At 41.1% G+C, this 21,767-nt stretch overlaps 1 protein-coding gene across 1 annotated transcript in view; it reads left to right on the forward strand.

The window, feature by feature from the left end:
* RXFP1 (relaxin family peptide receptor 1) overlaps positions 1-19,992 on the forward strand; it is a 522,477-nt gene extending 502,485 nt beyond the window's left edge. Inside the window, exon 18 of the mRNA XM_073605821.1 lies at positions 14,745-19,992. Coding sequence (XP_073461922.1) covers positions 14,745-15,040 — 296 coding nt within the window. The 3' untranslated portion in view covers positions 15,041-19,992. The remainder of the gene's footprint in view (positions 1-14,744) is intronic.
* The last annotated feature ends 1,775 nt before the right edge of the window (positions 19,993-21,767 follow it).

Here is a 21,767-nt window from a genome sequence, read left to right on the forward strand (position 1 = left end):
TATGCAATAAATCAATGATACTCTGGAGTATGTATAATGCAAACCAGTGGTCTATAAATAAAGTGGGGGAAGATGGTAGTTGCGCTTTGATGAAGGGGGGGGGGGGGGGGGGGGAGCTACAAAGATGACTAAAGTGGCAAAGTGAACTAAAAAAGCAGAAACGGGCCAATGCATGAATAAATCCTACATGCTAAAAGAACATGGTGGGGATGCAGTGCAGTGCAACGTAGCTGATCAACAAAAACACGTGATGAGATTTTGCTTTTTGGACTGGATGATAGAACTAATATTCATGTTTGTCCTAGGGATTTGTCACTTGTAGTTCACCAGGATCTGGCACGTTTTTGCTAATGAGGCACTAGCCCACATATATTTTTCTTGCATTATATTATTTTTTTTTTTTGCATTGTGTCATTATTCACCCTTTTTGTGTTAGTATATGCATTTTTGTTTTGCTATATTCAAGCAGTCACTGTTTCACGATTACCTTTATATATTAGGCTTTGTCTGCCCGCAACATGTCATGTTGATCAGCTATGTTGCACTGCACTGCATCCCCACCATGTTCTTTTAGCATGTAGGATTTATTCATGCATTGGCCCGTTTCTGCTTTTTTAGTTCACTTTGCCACTTTAGTCATCTTTGTAGCTTCCCCCCCACCCCCCTTCATCACAGCGCAACTACCATCTTCCCCCACTTTTGTCCCATTTGTCCTGCCTTGGATCAGTACTTAGGTGTTGCAGCAGTGTCCTTTTAGCATAGCCCCCCCGACAGCGCAGTTGTTTTCACTTTCACACTATAAATAAAGTGGTATGTAAAAATATATAGAAAATTAAATAAATATATGTCGAGATATGTGAACATTGGTATAAAACATATGTGATAAAAATATGCAAAATTCACCGTGACTCTATCCCATAGACCAATATAATCCAAAAAATCAATACTCCGAAAACTACATATAAGATGCTGTGTAAAAATAAGCATATAAAGACTAAATAGATCTCCCAACATTTAATATTTCAAATGCCAATAATATCCAGTAAATAATAATAGTCCAAAATTATACTGTATAATGTAGTTTAGTGATTAAAGTGCTCTTGTGCCAGTGAAGAAACCAACGATTGATCTAGTTCACTTTCCAATAGGTGATCACACCATGCGTGCCTTATTCGTGCTCCTATTGTGGCTGCACTCACCAGAGATTTCTGCCCCTCCTGGGGTCTGAGACATCCACAGTATATGCCTTTGTGTAGCAATTTAGGGTTTATCCCGTCCTTGGTGATTAAGAAGAACTCCCTTCATATACCAAACGTCATAAAAGAGAGAGGAAACCCAATAGCGCGATACTGTATCAAACTATTTATTTACATAAACATGTGGAAAGGTACTCACATTCAATTGTAATAATACAAGCATATATTGCTGACACTAGCGCCTGTAGCCGGAAGTGATGCAAGGACGTATGCGGACTCCGCCATACGCATTTTGTCACTCTGACATCTCCAGATGACGTACGTCGCCCGCTTTAAGAGCTCTAGGGGGCGCCAGAGCCGATGCGCATGGCCGACAGGCATGATGCCTGCCGGCCACCCGCGATCACTCCAGACAGAGGCAGAACAGACATCTGTCACTGTAAATAGACAGATCTCAGTTCTGTCAGGGGAGGAGAGACAAATCTCCTGTTCCTACTGATTAGGAGCAGTGATCGGTCTCCTCCTCCAGGCAGTCTCATCCCCCCACAGTTAGAAACACTCCCAAGGTACCACATTTAACCCCTTTATCCCTCCTAGTGTTATCTCCTTCCCTTCCTGTGACATTTATTCAGTAATCACTATTTTTAGCTCTGATCACTGTATAAATGTCAGTGGTCCCAAAAAAGTGTCAAAAGTGTTCGATCTGTCTGCCGCAATGTCATAGTCCCACTAAAAATCACAGATAGCCGCCAATACTGATAAAAAATAAATAAAAATGCCATAAATATATCCCCTATTTTGTAGACGCTATAATTTTTGTGCAAACCAATCAATAAACCTTATTGTGATTTTTTTTTTTTTTTTTTTTTTTTTTACCAAAAATATGTAGAAGAATACATATTGGCCTAAATTGATTTGTCGCTCTTTGTTTATAGCACAAACAATAAAAAACGCAGAGGTGATCAAATACCACCAAAAGAACACTCTATTTGTGGGAAAAAAGGACATCAATTTTATTTGGGTACAATGTCGCACAACCAAGCAACTGTCAGTTAAAGCGACACAGTGCCGTATAGCAAAAAATGGCCTAGTCAATAAAGGGGCAAATCCTTCCGGTCCTTAAAGTGATTGTAAAGCCTCGTTTTTTTTTCCTATAAAGATAACAGACATGTTATAATCACCTGCTCTGTGCAGTGGAGTGGATTTCCACAGAGCAACCCAGATGCTCCTCTTCTCGGGTGCCTCTTCTGTGATCCTGGCCCCTCCCTCCTGATGATAGCCCCCAGAGCAAGCAGCTTGCTCTGGGGGCACCCAAGCCGAGTCACAGCTCCCTGTGTCCATTCAGACACAGAGCCCCAACCCGGCCAACTCTCCCCCCTGATAGCTAGCTGACTTTGACTGACAGCAGTATCAACCAATCAGGAGGGAGAATCTCAGATAGCTAAGACACTCGTGGACATCGCTGGACAGAGAGGGACCTCAGGTAAGTATTGGGGGGGCAAGGGGGGCTGCTGCACACAGAAGACTTTTTATCTTAATGCATAGAATGCATTAAGATAAAAAAACCTTTGTCTTTACAACCCCTTTAAGTGGTTAAAGTGTTACTAAAGTCTGATTTTTTTTTTTTTTTTTTTTTTATTAAAATACCAAACATGTTGTACTCACCTGCTCTGTGCAGTAGTATTGAACAGAGTGGCTCTGATCCTCCTCTTCTCGGGTGCCCCGGCCGCGATCTTGGCTCGCTCCTCCTCTTCTTTGTGTGTCCTCATAGCAAGCCATTTGCTATAGGGACACATGGTGTGTGTTTGCTCCCGACTTGTGTGTCTATGCAGCCGTACTCCATAAACACTCCATAAACTTACACAGCAGGACTTAGGCTGGCCCTCCACTGCCTCTTCGCTGCATTTGGTTGACAGCAGCGAGAGCCAATGACTCCTGCTGCTGCTCGAATGCTGTGTGATAAGAGAGGAGCCGTGCACAGCACTGATCTCTTCTCCACTCTCTTCCCCTTCACACAGGGGGGTACAGGGAAACCAAAAATGTTTACCTTAGTGCAAGCAATGCATTAGGGTCAAAAACATTTTTAGGTTTAGCATCACTTTAAGATATCTTCAGTTGTTAGTGGGGACATTTTAGTATTAAGGAATGCAACCAATGACTGGTATACAATGTATAGGAGACCAGAGCTTGCACAGGAATGCTGTGCACAGAAGTCTTCCAAATTTTGTTCACAGAGTAACTCAACTCATGATGAGTCCAATGCTATAAGACAAGAGTGTTTACCACTACAGATATTTTCCACTCCATTGGGTGCCTTATCTTTTCATAGTGTGAATAGTATCTCTGAATCCATCTCAAAGAAATTTCTAACAATATTTTCACTTTAGAGTGGCCTTTGAAAAGCATCAATATCATTTTTGACATACCATCAAACCCACCACATTTTAAACTCATGTGCAGTTGCTTTCCTCTAGAAAAATTTTAGTAAAATCGAATTTCCAACATATTAAAAGAAAAAAAAAAAAAAAAAAAAGGAACTTTCGACACTCTATTGTACCCATTAAAAGCATGATTAAGCTAGGTAGACACAGGCTGAAAATCGACTGCAATGCCGCATACACACGAGCGGACTTTACGGCAGACTTTGCCCGGCGGACGGGATTTCGTCAGACAATTCGATCGTGTGTGGGCTCCAGCGGACTTTGTTTTCTCAAAAGTTGGACAGACTTAGATTTGAAACATGTTTCAAATCTATCCGACGGACTCGAGTCCGGTTGAAAAGTCCGCTCGTCTGTTTGCTAGTTCGACGGACAAAAAGCCACGCTAGGGCAGCTATTGGCTACTGGCTATGAAATTCCTTATTGTTATTCTAACGTCTTATACACGTTAAAGCTGGTGACGGGTGTATGAACTCTCCCTTTTGGCCTTATTTCATTTTTTAGCGCCGCATGTGGACTTTTATATAAGATATTATACTTACCTGCTCTGTGTAACGATATTGCACAGAGCAATCCCTTACCTACTGATCCCAGTGTCTCCTATGAGACTAGGAAGTCAGGGAAGTGCTGTGGCCAAGACAGCACTTGAACAGTGAGAACAGGAACGGAGCCAGGTAAGTGTTTAGCAATGGAAAGGTAAAAGAGGTAGTGGGGTGGGTTTTTTTTTCACTTTAATGCAGGGAATGCATTAAAAAGGTAAAAAAATATTTTTTTAGAACCACTTTATTTTCCTGACGCCTTCATGGCAGCACACACTGGGTTGTGACTCCGCCCCCACAACCTGACAGGATTGGTTTAGCTATAAAAGTTGAAGAGAGATGACCCCCACCATTCTCTTTTTATCCTCACCTGACAAGATGGTTGGACATCGCAGAGCCTCTTACCGCATCACCCCAGCAGGTTCAAGCCTCTCCTGTTTGGAAGTCCCTCCTGTACAGTCTCTAAAGGAGCTTCTATGGAGGGAACCCCCACTCTGGTGGTCTCAGGGGCGGCAACATGGATTATCTGGCACAGAGTAAGCTTTAAAGAAGCTTCAGTTTGCAGTGGTCTCCACTTCTTAAACCTTCATCTCCCCTGTAAGTTATTTTTTACTTATCTTTGCTGGAAGTTCTTATTTTTCATTACTCTGGGCTCTGTAGTCCCACAGCGCTCAGGATGGCCGGGGGCGCGTCTCGTTCCGCATTGCGCATGCGCGGAGGAGTCAGATGGGGACAGTTTACTATTTTGCCAACTCCCAACATGGCGCCGGAGCCGTCGCGACGCTTCTGCGCATGCGAAGCGTCATTTTTGGCGCGACGGCGGCGGTCTATTTAAAAAAGGGTTCTGGCTTTTAAAAAACAGCAGTTTGGTATTCTGCTCGTTTTTGCCTGCCTTTTTCTTGCATCCTGGAACAAAAATTCTCTGGAAACTGGTAAGTTCTTTTTTTCCTTCCTGATCCTTCGTTACAAGGGTTTTAAAAAAAAAAAAAAGATTTTAAGAGGAAAAAAAAAAAAAAAAAAAAAAAAAAAAAAAAAAATTATATATATATATATATATATATATATATATATATATATATATATATATATATATATATATATATATATATATATATATATATATAAAATAAATAAATAAATATACATATATTATTAGTATTATCTAGGCATATGTATATATATATATATATATATATATATATATATATATATATATATATATATACACATATATTTGTCCTCCTCTTTTAACCTCTTCCAGACCTCCTTATTCCTGCCTACCTTCCTCCTCTCTGCTCATGGAGACCACTGCCCAAGCAGACCACCCACGTCCAGTAAGGTAAGAGGCTGTCCGTATGGTAAGTATTGAAGAGAGAGAAAAAAAGAGCGCACAGCTGCTGACAAGACTTCTTCTATCAGTCCTTCCAGGTCTGAATCAAGACGCAAGGAGAGATCAAGCCATACCTCAAGCAGAAGATCCCGCAGAAGCCGATCACGCTCATCATCTCGTCACAAGCACTCACGCCGCAGCCATTCTCGGCATGGCCACTCACGCCACAGTCGCTCTCGACGTAGCCGATCTCATCATAGAAGATCACCTTCGTCACATCGCAAGCAAACCCAGCACACTCGTCCCGCAGCCAATTGCTGTTGGGTATGTGGCGCTACTGCTTTGCCAGATAAATTGGTATGTCGCTCGTGCTTCAATGAAGCTACGAAGGATAGAGAATCAGACGTCAGGGAAGTAACGGACCTGATTCGGGAATCCGTCAGAGAATCTATAATGGAGTCAACTGCACCCCTGCCGACCAGGTCAGACCCGAGTACTTCCATGGCTCCTCCTCGCTCAGCGACCGAGGCAGGGGCAGAAGAGTCTCCTTCAGATAACGAAGATCCGGAAGTACCAACAGGTTTTGATTTCACCTTGGTCGAACCCTTTGCAAGGTCTGTCAAAGAGGCCATAGGTTGGGAAGAATCCGAGGAAATACCTCAAAAAACGCGGAAGTATTTTCCGAACCTGAAGAGGGATCCAGAAACCTTCCCCTTCATCGAGGAGCTGAATGATTTAATTAAAGATGAATGGGAAAGATCCGACAAGAGACCTAACTTAAACAATAGACTTGCAAAGATGTACCCTTTAAGAGAACCTAACGTCACCTCCTTAATTAATGCCCCGGTGGTGGATGCCTCTTTAATGCGTCTGGCAAGACATGTCACCCTACCCATTGAAGATGCTGTCTCCTTCCGCGACGTCCTGGATCGGAAAATCGACCTGGAACTCAAAAAAGCCTACTCCACAGCGGGAGGCTCTTGCAGACCAGCAGTCACCACGGCAGCAGTTGGTAGAGCCATTACAGGCTGGGCTGTCAATATTGAAAAATCTCTTCAGGGAGAGATAGACTTGGAGAAAGTAATTTCATCCCTACAGGAACTTAAGTTAGCAGGCGATTTTATCGCAGAAGCCTCCGTGGACATTATTAGGTGCTCGGCCCGGGCAATGTTAGCCTCGGTGATGGCAAGACGAGCTTTGTGGCTAAAACCATGGGTAGCCGACGCAGCATCAAAAACAAATTGGTGTAGAATTCCCTATGATGGTTCCAATCTCTTCGGCTCCAAATTAGATACAGCAATTTCTAAGGTGACAGGGGGAAAATCGGGGCTCATTCCCTCCGACAGGAGACCCAAGAGACCAAGAGGTCCTGCTTATAAAGGTAACCTTCCCGAAAGGTACAGAGAAGCAAAAACCTACAGACCAGGCAGAGAGTTTAAGAGAAACTGGAAGAACACACAGTCTTCTTTTCTGAGGATGCGAAAAACCAAGACCACCCCTTCTACCGAGCAACAGAAGTCCTTTTGAAGGTACGCCCGTCCATCCTCCAAGGGTGGGCGCCAGACTAAAGAAATTCATACAAATATGGTCAGAAAACATCAGGGACCATTGGACCATTTCTACGATCAGGTACGGTCACAGGTGGAGATTCCTGAACAAGATACCCAGGAACCACTTTCTGCCAACCAAACTTCCAGCTTCTCCAGTCAAAAAAAGAATCCTTCTGAAATACATAATGGAACTAAAACAAAAGGAGGCAATTTTGGAGGTTCCACCATGTCAAAAAGGAAGAGGTTTTTACTCCCCTCTGTTTTTGGTAAAAAAGAAAAACGGGGGATTTTCGGCCAGTACTGGACCTAAAGAGACTAAACAAAAATATCAAGTTAGAAACCTTCAAGATGGAAAGCCTACAGTCCATACTATTAGCTGTGAATCTAGGAGATTGGATGCTGTCCGTAGACTTATCAGACGCCTATCTTCACATCCCAATACACCCTGCTTTTCAAAGGTTTCTCCGCTTTTCAATCAAACAACATCACTTCCAGTTCCAATGCCTACCCTTCAGCATCTCATCAGCTCCCAGGACCTTCACCAAAGTTCTCCTGCCTCTCATCGCATACCTCAGAGAAAAAGGTCTAAGAGTACATCATTATCTGGACGATATACTTCTTCTAGCAGAAAGTCGCCAGATCTTGATACAACACCGAGAAATCCTACTATTAACTCTGCAGAAATTTGGCTGGCTGGTGAACTGGCAGAAGAGCAAGCTTCAACCCACTCAGAAGATGATTTTTTTAGGTGCGGAACTAGACACCATCCTAAACAGAGTACAGCTTCCTCAGGAGAAAATCATGCCTCTGATTCAGAAAATTCAGAGACTAATCTCGGTTACACACTTGCCAGCCAGAGTATGTATGAGTATCCTGGGCTCCATGTCTGCAACCCTGCCCATGATCCAGTGGTCTCAATGGCACACAAGAATCTTCCAGAATTCATTTCTGAGGCAGTGGGATGGAGTATCAATGCTTCAACGAATCTACATACACAGGTATGTGAAGCAATCGATGTGGTGGTGGACACGTCCCAAAAATCTCAAGAAATACAAACCGCTAGTTTCTCCACAACCAGAGGTGGTCACCTCAGATGCCAGCCAGCTAGGATGGGGAGCCCATTACCAGAATCTAGCATCTCAGGGGCAATGGAAGTTCCAGGCCCATGGGATGGTATCCAATATTCTAGAGCTCAGAGCAGCTTTTCAGGCACTCCTGGCCTTCACTCCATATCTGGTAGAGAAGAATGTCGTAATTCGAATGGACAACAAAGTCGCTGTAACGTATATCCAGAGGCAAGGAGGGACGAGGAGTCGCTCTTTGATGCAGGAGGTACGCCCTATCATGGAGTGGGCTCAAGTACACCCAATAGACCTGAAAGCGGTATATGTCCCAGCAGCTCAGAACATGCTGGCCGACTATTTGAGCAGGGAACTGCTCTCAAACAACGAGTGGTCATTGAGCCAACAGGCCTTTTCCCTTCTTTCAAGAACCTGGGGAACACCAGAGATCGACCTAGCAGCCACACCTGCAAACACCAAATGTCGAAAATTCCTGGCGAGAGCAGCCTTCCCATCAGCCGAGGGGATGGATTGTTTGACCCATCCGTGGAAGTTCAAGTTGGGTTACATTTTTCCTCCAGTACCCTTAATTGCAAGGTTCCTATCCAGGCTTCGGAAATCATCAGCAACAGTAATAGCCATAATTCCTTTTTGGCCGAGGAGACCATGGTTCACAACCTTACTACAGCTCAGCCTACAACAACCGCTTCCTCTCCCAGTAACATCGGACCTTCTGTCCCAGGGTCAATTTCTACACCCAGCTCCAGAGAAGTTACACTTGACAGCATGGAAATTGAAAGGACTCGGCTGTTAGAACAGGGATGCTCGCAGGAGGTCATTTCTACTCTTCTACAGGCAAGGAAAAACACCACCAACAAGACATACTCACAAGTATGGAATAGGTTTTGTTCTCTGGCCCAACAAAGAAAATGGAACCCAGTATCACCAGAGACACCACAGGTTCTGGAATTCCTGCAGTTGGGTATTTCCAAAGGCTTAAGCTCAAGTACTCTCAAAGTCCAGATTTCGGCTCTTTCGGCTAAAACAGGCATGAGATGGGCACTACATCCGCTAGTGATTCAGTTCATGAGGGCTTGCTTAAAAATCAGACCTCCAAAGAAACCCACATTTCCAGCTTGGAATCTCTCCACAGTACTCGATGCATTATCCAAACCTCCTTTTTGGCCAATTGAATCAATCTCACTTTGGAACCTGACTTTGAAAGTAACCTTCCTTATCGCCGTTACATCCGCTAGAAGAGTTTCAGAGCTCAAAGCGCTATTAATAACAGAACCTTACCTAGTCTTCTATCCCGATAGAGTGGTACTAAGACCCTCGGAACGTTTCACTCCCAAGGTATCATCTTCTTTTCATTATAACCAAGATATCAACCTTCCATCCTTTACCAACGACCAGGGTGAACCTCATGCATTGGATGTTAAAACTATCATTACCAGCTATCTGGAAGCCACAGCCTCTTTCAGAAAATCAGATACTCTTCTCATAATCCCTCACGGTCCTAGGAAAGGTCATCCAGCAACTTCCCGAACAATCGCATCCTGGCTGGTCAACACCATTAAGAAGGCATATTCGTCTCAGCAACTAGCCATCCCAGAAGGCATAAGGGCACACTCAACCAGGGCAGTGGCAACCTCATGGGCAGCATACTGCAGAGTTTCACCGGAGACAATCTGTAAGGCAGCTACCTGGTCATCAAGACATACATTTACTTCTCACTATAAGATTGATTCTGCGCATCTAACTACAGCAGACTTTGGCAGATCTATTATTACAGCCAATTCCACAGCTCTTTAGTATAATAAAACTTTAATTGCACCCTCCCGACTGGCGAGTTATTTCCCAGTGTGTGCTGCCATGAAGGCGTCAGGAAAACGGAAAATTGTATACTCACCTTTCCGTAATTTTCCTTTCCTGACGCATCTTCATGGCAGCACACAGATTCCCACCCTGTCTTAAGATGATATATACTGAGAATGGTGGGGGTCATCTCTCTTCAACTTTTATAGCTAAACCAATCCTGTCAGGTTGTGGGGGCGGAGTCACAACCCAGTGTGTGCTGCCATGAAGATGCGTCAGGAAAGGAAAATTATGGAAAGGTGAGTATACAATTTTCCGTTATTGGTGCAACATGAGACAAATAAGGATTACAATGGGCAACACAGTAAAAGGGAGCAAAGAATAAATAACTGGTGTTCCATTTTGGACAAAACAAAATTTTAGGCTCTGATAAATTGATAAAAGTTAATACTCACTGGGTATTGGTCTATCCGTTTTATTGTGAGTTGTAGAGGTATCTATAGATTCAAAATCAGACCCCAGCAGACACGCGGAAAGCTGCAATCACAGCATCACTGAGTGTGGGAGAGGCCATTCGATTAACGCAAGGCCAATGTGGTGCCTATATTTAAAAAGGAATCAAAGTCTTTACCAAGTAACTATAGACCTTTTAGTTTAACTTATATAGTCGGGAAGATACTGGAGAGTTTAATAAAAGACCACATAGATGAGTTCTTGCTGGAAAAAAATATTTTGAGCAACAGACAGCATGGATTCATGAAAGACAGACGCTGATTTCTTTTTGTGAAGAGGTAAGTAAAACCATGGATAGAGGGGTGACTGTGGAACGTAGTATACTTATGCCTCGTACACACGATCGGACTTTCCACCAACAAAACCGTGGAATTTTTTTCCGAAGGGTGTTGGCTCAAACTTGTCTTGCATACACACGGTCACACAAAAGTTTGATTGAATAATGATTTGATTTGGTATATTTTCTATATTTTTGGATGCATAGAATGCACTTTTTGGTTAAGTTCTATTGGCAGATAGCATGTCTATTTTTTTTTTTAATGCACAATAAAAAAAACTGTGGGGAATAATACTTGGCTATGTGTTTTACTTTAAATGACAGTTTAGGAGTAGGCAGTTACATTTTAAAAAATACAATGTAAAATTGACAAGGGACACCAAAATAGTTGTATCTTTCATCTTATAAACTAGGGGATAATGGTGTTGTGGTAACTTGCAAAAAAAAAAAAAAAAAAACATAATAATAATATTATTCTTGATATCAAAGCCTTTGAAAACGTGTTTGCAATAACTCCATCAGTATCACCAGCAAAGCAGCTTCATTATTATCTGTTTTTCTTCAGTCTATCTAGCAAGGTTACTTTGTGGTATAAGCAAGGAAGCTGAGACTTCTGCAGTGTGTAAATGTGCTTTTACTATACATAGATGCTGTACATACAAAACTATTACAATCTTAGGAATACAATACAAGACTGACAATTATCTATAACAAACAAAATGCCTAGCAAATGAACAGCCTATGGTCTATAACAGTACAAATACGCTAAACGTTACTTAACTTCTGTTACTGTATGTTCGTGATCAACAATTCTCCTTGAGACCAGGCACCTTTCTTGTATCATGAGTGGCTTCTGATCTTAAAGCATGATGATGTGTTTTTAGCTTATGCATGAATCCCCTTTTTATGTGTCAGGCTGTTTACCATAGTTACCAAACAACAGAAAACATACCCGTTTACTGTAGCTGTGTAAACAACGGACTGTTGAAACTGTCAGTTGAATACAACAATGGTATCTACGTACCCATTGTATGCAGCAGCATTTGAGAAATCTACTCAAGCCAAAACCTGACAGTAATCTATGAGCAACCACTATTGTGTAATGTTATGTCTGATTAATATAAAAAAAAAAAAAAAACAAACAAATTTTAATAAATGGAACACATTATCCCATTAAAGAAGAAGAGAATTGTGCGCTGCATTATAGATTTCATAATTTGCCACGTCACGAATGTTAATTCTCCATTACGAACGCTAGTTTACAAGACTTCTGCTTCCAAGCATGCGTGTTTGTACTTTGGAATTTTGTGTAGCGGACTTGTGTACACACAATCGGAAAATCCGACAACACACATTTGTTAGCGGAAAATTTGAAGACATGCAGCCAACATTTGTTGGCAGAAAGTCTGACAACAAATTTCCGATGGAGCATACACACGGTCGGATTTTCTGCCAACAGCCTGTCAAACATTTCCCGTCGGAAAATTTGATCGTGTGTACGGGGCTTTAGATTTTGCTAAAGCGTTTGACACAGTTTGTTCCCAAAAACAGCTAATGTGCAAGGTAAAGTCTGCAGGCTTGGAAAGAGCAGTTTGTAAATGGATAAAAACTGTCTAAAAGACAGTATTCAGAGAGTAGTGGTTAATGATTCATACTCTGAATGGTCTATAAGGTTATCAGTGGTTTACCCCAAGGTTCAGTGTTGGGACCCTTACTTTTTAATACCTTTATAAATGATATAGGGTCTAGGATTGAAAGTACCATTTCAATGGTTGCAGATGACACCAAGCTATGCAGTGGAATAACGTCCTTACATGATGTCTCCAACTTACAAGCCATCCTCAATGCACTGTTTAATTGGGCAAACATGTGGCAAATGAGGTTTAATGTTGATAAAAGTAAAGTTATGGTAAATCCCCTGTACTGTATGTGCATTTTTACCTGTTTTACATGTTTTTTGTCTTTCTTTTGACTGCAGGACTGCAGCAGCAGGATTTTTTAAAAACCCACACTACAAAAATGCATGTGTAAAAAATACAGAGGCACTGGTTCATACCTCTGCACTTTATTGGTGGAATCTAGTTCTGCAGCTCTTCAAAGCTGACAAAAATGAACATACAATATCCAGACAAAAAACATCTTTAGATAACTGAGTAACCTAAATAGCAGTAGCACATGGATTTGATTGTAGTGTTAGAGGGGTTTATGTTAGATAGGACCTGTAACGAGCCCCTGCTCGCTCGATTCCACTCTCACGACACTCCTCTGCGGCTATTGAATCAGATTGCAACGTCTGATGGTTCGGTCATCTGATGCTCCAGGATTCGAACTACAGCTATGTGCCATTCGAATCCAGTTGTGATAGCTCAGAACAAACACCAGGCAGGCTGTATGGAAGTTCAAACAGGAATCTCACTTTTATTGGATGCACACAACACACTTTTATACCCAGCAGTTTGAACACCCCGCCCCCAACAACCACTTTCCTATTGGTCAGTTGTAAAGTACCCTCTAGTCCAAAATTAGGTCCTCTTGGCCATGCAAATGAGGACTTGAAACAGGGTCAGCAGGGATTGGTCCGATAGCTTGAATAGGAGGACTGATATGTGTAATGACACAGAGAAGCCCCAGGGGGTACTTAAAGTACATAAACAAACGGTCAAACACAGAACAATGCCTTCCTTCCAGACCATGGAGCCGTCTGGAGGGGGTTAGCCTTAAGACAGGGGGGAAGACCCACCACTGTGTAATAGAATCAAAGGAGAAATACTTCAGTATTCCAAGGTTCATGACAGGACCTCTCCATGTTACTGCACGAAAGCGTCAACTGCTAATGGTAGATTTGTAATTCAACTGAAAATATCGTTTGAAAATGATGATGAATCTGTTAATTCTTCAAAATACAGTATTAACAAACTGATGTGATTAGACGTGTAAAGTGGTAGTAAAGTAATCTTAGCCAGTTTTACCTACATGTAAGCTTATAATAAAACTTACATGTAGATAAAATATCTCTTAAACGTGTACCATTTAGGAGATATTCCACAGAGCAGCAGCCAGTAACATCTGTGCCGCAAATAGTTACTCTGTGCGCATGTGTGAGAGTGACATCATCGTGTCTCGGCTAATCAGATTGCCGGTGCTCGCAAACCCAGAAGGAAGACAGCTGAAGATGGAAGCCCTGTCAGCAGTGACAGCGTGCCACTGGAGGGCTTTGTTCTAAGAAAAGTCTCTCATAATGTGCTAGTATGTGATGCATACTAGCACATCATGACATTGCCTTGTAGGGGTAACCTTTTTTTTTGTCCAGAATTTACCGCTGCTTTGATTAAAGGGTAAGTTCACCATTACAGAAAATCTGTAAGGTGAACTTCTTACAGGACACTGGACCCCCTCCCCATTAACAACAACCCCCCGGTCCCGCTGTACCTGAAGCCAGCGATCACCTGGTAGGAAACATTGGGTCGCCGCTTCACCAGTCCAGGGATTTGAAATTCCCCGTGGTTTAATCTCCTAAACGTACCTGTACCTCATAAAGGTGCGTATAGGAGGCATTATAATCAGAACCCACCTAGCCTGTCTGGTTAGCAGGGGAGAAGAGAGAAAGACGCTGGGAATCCAAATCCCCGGACAAGTTAAGAGGCGACCCGATGTCTCCTAGCGAGTGATCGCGGCTTTAGGTACAGTAGGACTGGTGAGGATGGGGTCCAGTGTAAGTTCACCTTACAGATTTTCTGTAAAAGTTGAACTTACACTTTAAGCTATATTTTGACCCACACAGGAGAAGGCTCACCACATCTGGTGAGAACCCTAAGGATTCTGAGAATTGTAGTAAATGTTTTGCCATTATTTACTTTTAGTGCTGGCTTATGTTGGTACATCTAAGAAACTGCCAGGGGCAGTGTTGGGATTCCAGCTCTTTAAAACCTCGACTGTGCTCTGATTCAAGAACTGATGTTTAAAAATGTTTTGGGTTACAGACTGATTTTTTGCTCTAATATTTCATATGTTGTGTGTTTCAGGTTCCATTAGTTCTTGGGTGGTGATCTTCATACTGCCAATTAACAGCGCTCTCAACCCTATTCTGTATACTATAACAACCAGGCCATTTAAAGAAATGATCTGTCAGATCTGGAACAACTACAAACAACAACATTCGGTTGGCAGCAAAAGCAGACAAAAGGCTTACACGCCGTCATTTTTCTGGGTAGAAATGTTGCCACTGCAAGACCTTTCCCCGGAGGCAATGAGACCAGGATTATACACGGACTCTGAGGTGTCAGTCGCTACACATGCTTCAAGACTGAGTTACGCATAGCAGCAAAAACTTGATTATTTGTACATCCAAAGGCAAAGCAGACCAATTGTTCAGGTCAGGGGAGGTAGCTGATCAGAACAACAATCTGATAAAGATCCCTATCCATTGGATGGGGCAGGCAGCTGTCAGAACTATACTGAGAGAAAACATATTGCAGAGAGAAATGTCAAGACATTTTATGTATGAAAACGGTTACTATTGCTCCATGGTTAAAGCCCTATCAAGTTGAATCACAGGAATGAATGTATAGCATCAAGCCTTCCGATATAACATAAATCACTTTTTATTACCATAATACCTGCATACAAGGGCTTACATGTTCCATGACAGCATGACAATTCTCTGTATCATGTCTCCGAATTCCATGAGCAGATTATCTAGGTCATGCACATTTATCGAATGAAATCTTGAAAAAACTAAGAAATGATAGCATGGTACATATGTTTGCCAGTTACACAGACTTGAAACAAAGTGACATTTGGTAGGGACCGCTTTATTAATATACATTTTGAAGCAACAACTTTTACACTGTAGTCAATCCAGGTAAATGTGTTTTTCAAGGGGGTTTCCAGTAATGTTTGTGACCTATCAGTGCAGGAACACTCTCTTTACCCAGATAAACAAACTGCCATCAGGATTGCAAGCCATAATTAATTTAAGACTGCTATTGCAGCACCAGACTGCTGATGACTAAGCTATTTTAATGATCTGCGCAAATTTTGTAGGGATTTCACAGACTTTTTTTTTTTGGCAAAGCCCTAGCTGTTTCTGCAATGAAGAAAAAGAAGTTTGTTGTCTGTAGAGTGAATCTAACTGGGAGTGACTTTTTAATCATTAATCAGCTGGTGCACTTGCAGTGTTCTAATGAGGAAAATGCTGAGTCTGCATCCCTTTAGCAGTGATGAATCCTTTGGGAGTATCTCACCAAAATGTTTTTGTTGCAGGTTATGCCTAAGGCTCCATGCACACTGGAGCTCATAAACGGCTGTTTTTTGGAGTTTGGGCATTTTTTTTTTGTTTTAACAGCCCATAAACTCCACTCTATGTTATCCTATGTAACCATGCACACATGGACATTTTTTGAACTTTTATCAGCAGTGGAAACTATGGGCTGTTTTCTGAACGCCATAAAATCGCATTCAGGAGTCATTTTTCTGACCACAAAAAATGCCAAACGCTGATAAACACCCAAAAACGTGGCTCACCAGCATTTTTCAATGGATCAAAAATGTTAATGAAAAAAAAAAAAAAGCTAAAAAAACTCGAACACGGAAAAACGCGATTGCAAAAACTTTAAACATTGAAAGACTCACTGGAGCCTAAAATCTGACTTGTATGTTTGTGCAGACTTCTTAAAAAAAGTCAGTGAGCCAATCACACAAACAGGAAATTACATTTCTGGGGGTGTCCCGTACACCAACTGTGAACAGAAGACTTCCAAGTTGTCAAATTTTATAGATCAAATTACAGCCCTGCAGTTTAAAAAGGAAAGGTAATTTTTAATAATATTCAGGTACAATATAGCTTGTGTAGCAATTGTATACACAATATTATTGTTTTTTTTTTTTAAGTGCTCCCCCCCCCCTTTTGGATGTCCAAAATATTTGATTACTTTGTATATTATTATAATTTTTTTATATAGCACCATCAATTTACGCAGCACTTTATATATTGAACATTCATATCAGTCCCTGGCACCTAGGAGCTTACAATCTAAAGCTGCCTACCTCACGTGCATATTTACATGTACTGGGGCCAATTATTGGTTGAACTACACTTGTGTCTTTTTTCAACCAGACTAGCTATATAACTATGTAATTACCTACCAGCATGTCTGTGGAGTGTGAGAGGAAACCAAAGTACCCAGAAGAAACCCAAGCAAACACAGGGAGAACATGCAAACTCCATGAAGAGAGAAACCATAGGGTAGGTGTGATATGATCATTTGGGTTTGTAAAAACTAATGCCGTTGTGTAGAAGTAGAACTGTGAATTTTTGTGCAAATATCTCACAACTGGAGTTGAAAAATAAATAAATAGAGCCAAAATATGATTCAGCCAGCCAACAGTCAATCACACAAGTAACACAAAAACTCTCCCCTCTAGAGCTAATTGCAAAAGTCAAGCATCGTCAGCTGGGAAATGGAATGAATCTAGCTCATGCAAGACTCAGCTTTGAGGAAAATTCAGTTTTTCCTCACATCTCAGTATATATGCTATAAAAAAAAAAATTAAAGTTGTGAGTATTGGAATCCTGGGGAAAATTATCCAGAAATGTATCCTAAGTTATATATTCTTTCTTCAGTTATTTATTTAAAAACATGACAGCAATAGGTCACATAATGGCTACTTCTTAATGCTACTGATAGTTATTTACTTTTATTTATTTTGATCACTAAATTTAAAAGTAAGCCATATTATTTGAAATGGTCTAAATTCAGTAAATTTTATAGTTTATATGTGAAAAGAAGACTGGTTTATTTTCTAAGAATTTCCTGTAATATATCAGCAAATGAGACACAGATCCTATATATTTTATTGGCTTCAGGCAACTCTGGTTTCCATTGTTGAGCCCCAGGGATTTTACTGTCAATGAAAATAACGATCTGCTCTAAGCCTATTTTATAGTTTTGTCGCCTTGCATGTCCCCTTGAAAATTATGTTGAAAAAAAAGTCTTAGAGTGTTATTAGTTCAGTCAGGGTGTCATGTGAATCTTGAAAAGTGTTAGTATACCATGTTGTATTTTTCAGGAGGTGTAAGGCCTGTCTGTCTTAGTATGAAAGAAGCCCTTGCATGGCCATAGGCAAATTAATATTTATAAGCTATGACGAATGTTATAAATGCAAATAACATCAGGACAAATGGAAAAAATAGATAACAGCAAGTAGATATAGGGGTTTCGTTACTAAAACTAGAGAGTACGAAATATAGTGCAGCTATGCATGATAGCCCATCAGCTACTAAATTTCAATTTTTTCAATTAGGCTTTAATGAAAAAACAAAACTGGAAACTGATTGGTTTCTGTGCAGAAGGTGCACCAGGTTTTGCACTCTCCAGCTTTAATCAACCCAATAGAGTACTAAAATGCTCCTGGAGATTTTTTTTAATTCAAGTAAACATATCATGGAGGAAATTCAGAGACAACTAGCTTTTTCATAAGATAAGATCACAAATAGGAGGAGACGAGTGCTCGATGTGAAGGATGAATGATTTGTGTACCTGTGCAGGATCAGTAGGCTGCAGCAGCAGAGTGAGCTATCCCATGTGAAGTGAAATGAAAAATCAAATCCCAGCCATGTGTGCTCTCCATTTATAACCCCACAAGGGCTGCAGCGGGCTCCGCCCCTGGATAATCCATTCAGGTGTCAACTTTAATATAATATGTATATAATCAAGCGTTGCTAAATTAGCAAAATGATCATCAAGTGTATAAAGGAATGCATGAATGTATGTATAAACCAACCTGTTGCGATGGTAAGACGGATAGTAAGGGATGAAAAAGGATGTCAAAAAGGCAATCCCTAAAAGGAAAAAGTGAAAAAAAAAAAAAAAAAAACATAGCCAGGCACAATGGCATGCTCGGTGTGAAGGGTGAAAGATATGTATACCTGTGTTACTCAGTAGCTTGCAACAGCAGAATGAAGTTAAAGAGTGAAATGAAAAATCCCAGGACCTCCAAGGTCACTCATTTCTACCCATGCCATGTCCACCTTCCCATGTTGGGATATTTGGTTGGTTCTGCTCCCTCAGCTCCCTTCCCAAACATATATTGCTGCCATCCTTGGTGAACATGGCCACAGGCACTTAGGGCTTGCCGATTGGGGAGTATGGGGTCTTTTCCTTCTCTGCAAGGTCCCCCTTACCATTTGTCCATTATTCATTGTTACATTACCTTTTCAGTCATTCATTTTCAGATATATCCTACATGCATCCACCCCTGAAGAGCGAGTCACATCTCGTGAAATGCGTCAGATGTATTAGATGTTATATATATACTCATGCATTTCATATTTAATGCAATCTTTAACCCCTTCCCAACTGGCTCCCATACATATATGGCAGCAAGTTGGCTCTCCTGCACGAAACGCCGTATATGTACGGCAGCTCCTTTAAGAGCCCTAGCAGGCACACGCATGCATGCGATGCGTGTGGCCACCCGATCGCGGGCACGAGAGCCAGAACTGGGATTTTTGTGTAAACACATAATTCCATGTTCTGACAGATGGGGAGAGAGATCGTGTGTGCCTCCTAAGTAGGAACAGTGATCTGGCTCCTTCTCTAGTCAGTGCCATCCCCTCACAGTTAGAAACACACCTAGGGAACACACTTAACCTCTTCCCTGCCAGTGACATTTATACAGTAATCAGTGCATTTTTATAGCACTGATCGTTGTATAAATGTCAGTGGTCCCAAAAAAGTGTCAAGTGTCCGATCTGTCCGCCGCAATGTTGCAGTCCCTCTAAAAATCTCAGATCGCTGCCATTACAAAAACATAAAAAATTTTCAAAAAAAATACAAATGACAAAAAAATGCCATAAATCTATTTCCTATTTTGTAGACGCTATAACTTTTGCGCAAACCAATCAATAAACGCTTATTGCGATTTTTTTTTTTTTAACCAAAAATACGTAGAAAAATACATATTGGCAAACTCATGAAGAAATTAGGTTTTTTTACATTTTTTGGGGGGATATTTACTATAGAAAAAAAAAATTTTTTTTTCAAAATTGTCGTTCTTGTTTTGTTTATAGCGCAAAAAATAAAAACCGCAGAGATGAGCAAATACCTCCAAAAGAAAGCTCTATTTGTGGGGGAAAAAAAAGGACGTCAATTTTGTTTGGATACAACGTCGCATGTCATTAAGGGGGCAAATCCTTCCGGGGCTGAAGGGGTTAACCATTTGTAAAATTGTATCAGCTTTGCCTTTGTTTATGTTACTCTTTCATGTATTATAATTTCTGCAATAAATGTTTTTATATTTGTCAATTTCATCGGCCAATTGTGCACACCTCATATAAAGTCCAAAAGGGCGATGCCTGTTTTTATTGTACTATTAGGGATGGAGGTGCGTCACTGATGACACCAGACCTCCCTTTTATTTATATTGGTTTGTAGTGGGGTAAAAATAATTGGGCGACAGTCGCTTTAACCACTTCACCTCTCAAATCTGTACACTCCCTATAGCAGTGATGGCGAACCCTGATGAACCCCAGATGTTTTGGAACTACATTTCCCATGATGCTCCACTACACTGTAGAGTTCATCAGCATCATGGGAAATGTAGTTTCAAAACATCTGGGGTGCCGAGGTTTGCCATCACTGCCCTATAGACTAAAGGTTCTTTGTTAAATTGTCTTGCAACTGATGTTTTTTGGGGCGTGTGTAGCATATCCTGTGTCCTCAACTAGTGAACACGTTACACAATGTTTTTTGAACTGAATAAACTCTGGGAGAACAATTTGGGGCACAGGATACCCAAAAATAATTAAAAAATGCAGACGCCCACCTCTACTTGCAGTCTAAATAGAAAAAGATTTTGAAATAACCTCTGTGTAGCACAATTAGCCCTTGGGTGAGCCACCTGAACTTCCGGTAAGGCCCAAGGCCCTGGGGAGCACATCAGCAGCAAAGTCCTTACCGCTGGTGCTCCAGAACAAAAATACATTCCTATACCTCTTCTACAGCACAACAGTAGAAAGTTTCATACCCAAAGCTTTGGTCTTCTCTTTAGCACAGTACACTTTCTTCCCAGGTAACCTGGAAGGTAAAAGAGCAGTGATTTAGGCCTGGGAGGCAAAGAGAATTTTTCAAGTTCTCTCCAAATATTGAAAGCCCTCCCCAGCATGCACCAATGGCAATAAACCTCCTAGTGGTTGGCTGAGACATAAATATTCATAACCTAGCACTATTGTATATTCTTGCTTATATGCCAGGGACACTACTCAACAGTCTGCAAAATAAGCTGCTGACCAGACTTGTGGTTATAATTACACTGGAAGAAATAACATTACATGTCCAATATACTAGTCCTTTCTAGAGGCCGGCCGATATTTGGCATTTTTTACTTAATTGGCATCGGCCAATTGTGCTGATAAAAAAGGACAATTATAACTTCACCGTGACTTGCAAATGACTTCTGTAATAGAAGTCAATGCAAATTGCCTGAAGTTTTCTCTGAAGAGACTTCTCTCCTCCTTTGGGCAGCCTGCCAAATCTGATAAGAAGAAACATTGTATCTCTTCTTGGTTCTTTTATCAATGAGCTGAACTCTGTGTGGAAGAGTTCTCAGTTTAACCATTTAAAGACTAAATCTTTTCTGACACTTGTTGCTTACAGGTAAAAATCCTGTATTTTCTGCTAGAAAATCACTTAGAACCCCCAAACATATATATATATATATATATATATATATATATATATAATTTTTTAGCAGACCCTAGGGAATAAAATACCGGTTGTTGCAATATTTTATGTCACACGGTATTTACGCAGCGGTCTTTCAAACGCAATTGTTTTTTTAAAAATACACTAATGCATTAAAAAAAACAAAACAAAACAAAAAAAAAACTAAGCAGTAAAGTTAGCACACCGCTCCAAAGATGCCGCTTGCAGGACTTTTTTTTACCTTCCTGCCAGCACATCGCCTCTGTAAAAGCACTCGGGCTTTCACACTGAGACTGCAGGGGAGCCGTTTTGCAGGCACTTTACAGGAGCTAAATAAATAAA

Source organism: Aquarana catesbeiana, linkage group LG01, assembly GCF_042186555.1.
Source record: "Aquarana catesbeiana isolate 2022-GZ linkage group LG01, ASM4218655v1, whole genome shotgun sequence".
Lineage (NCBI taxonomy): Eukaryota > Metazoa > Chordata > Amphibia > Anura > Ranidae > Aquarana > Aquarana catesbeiana.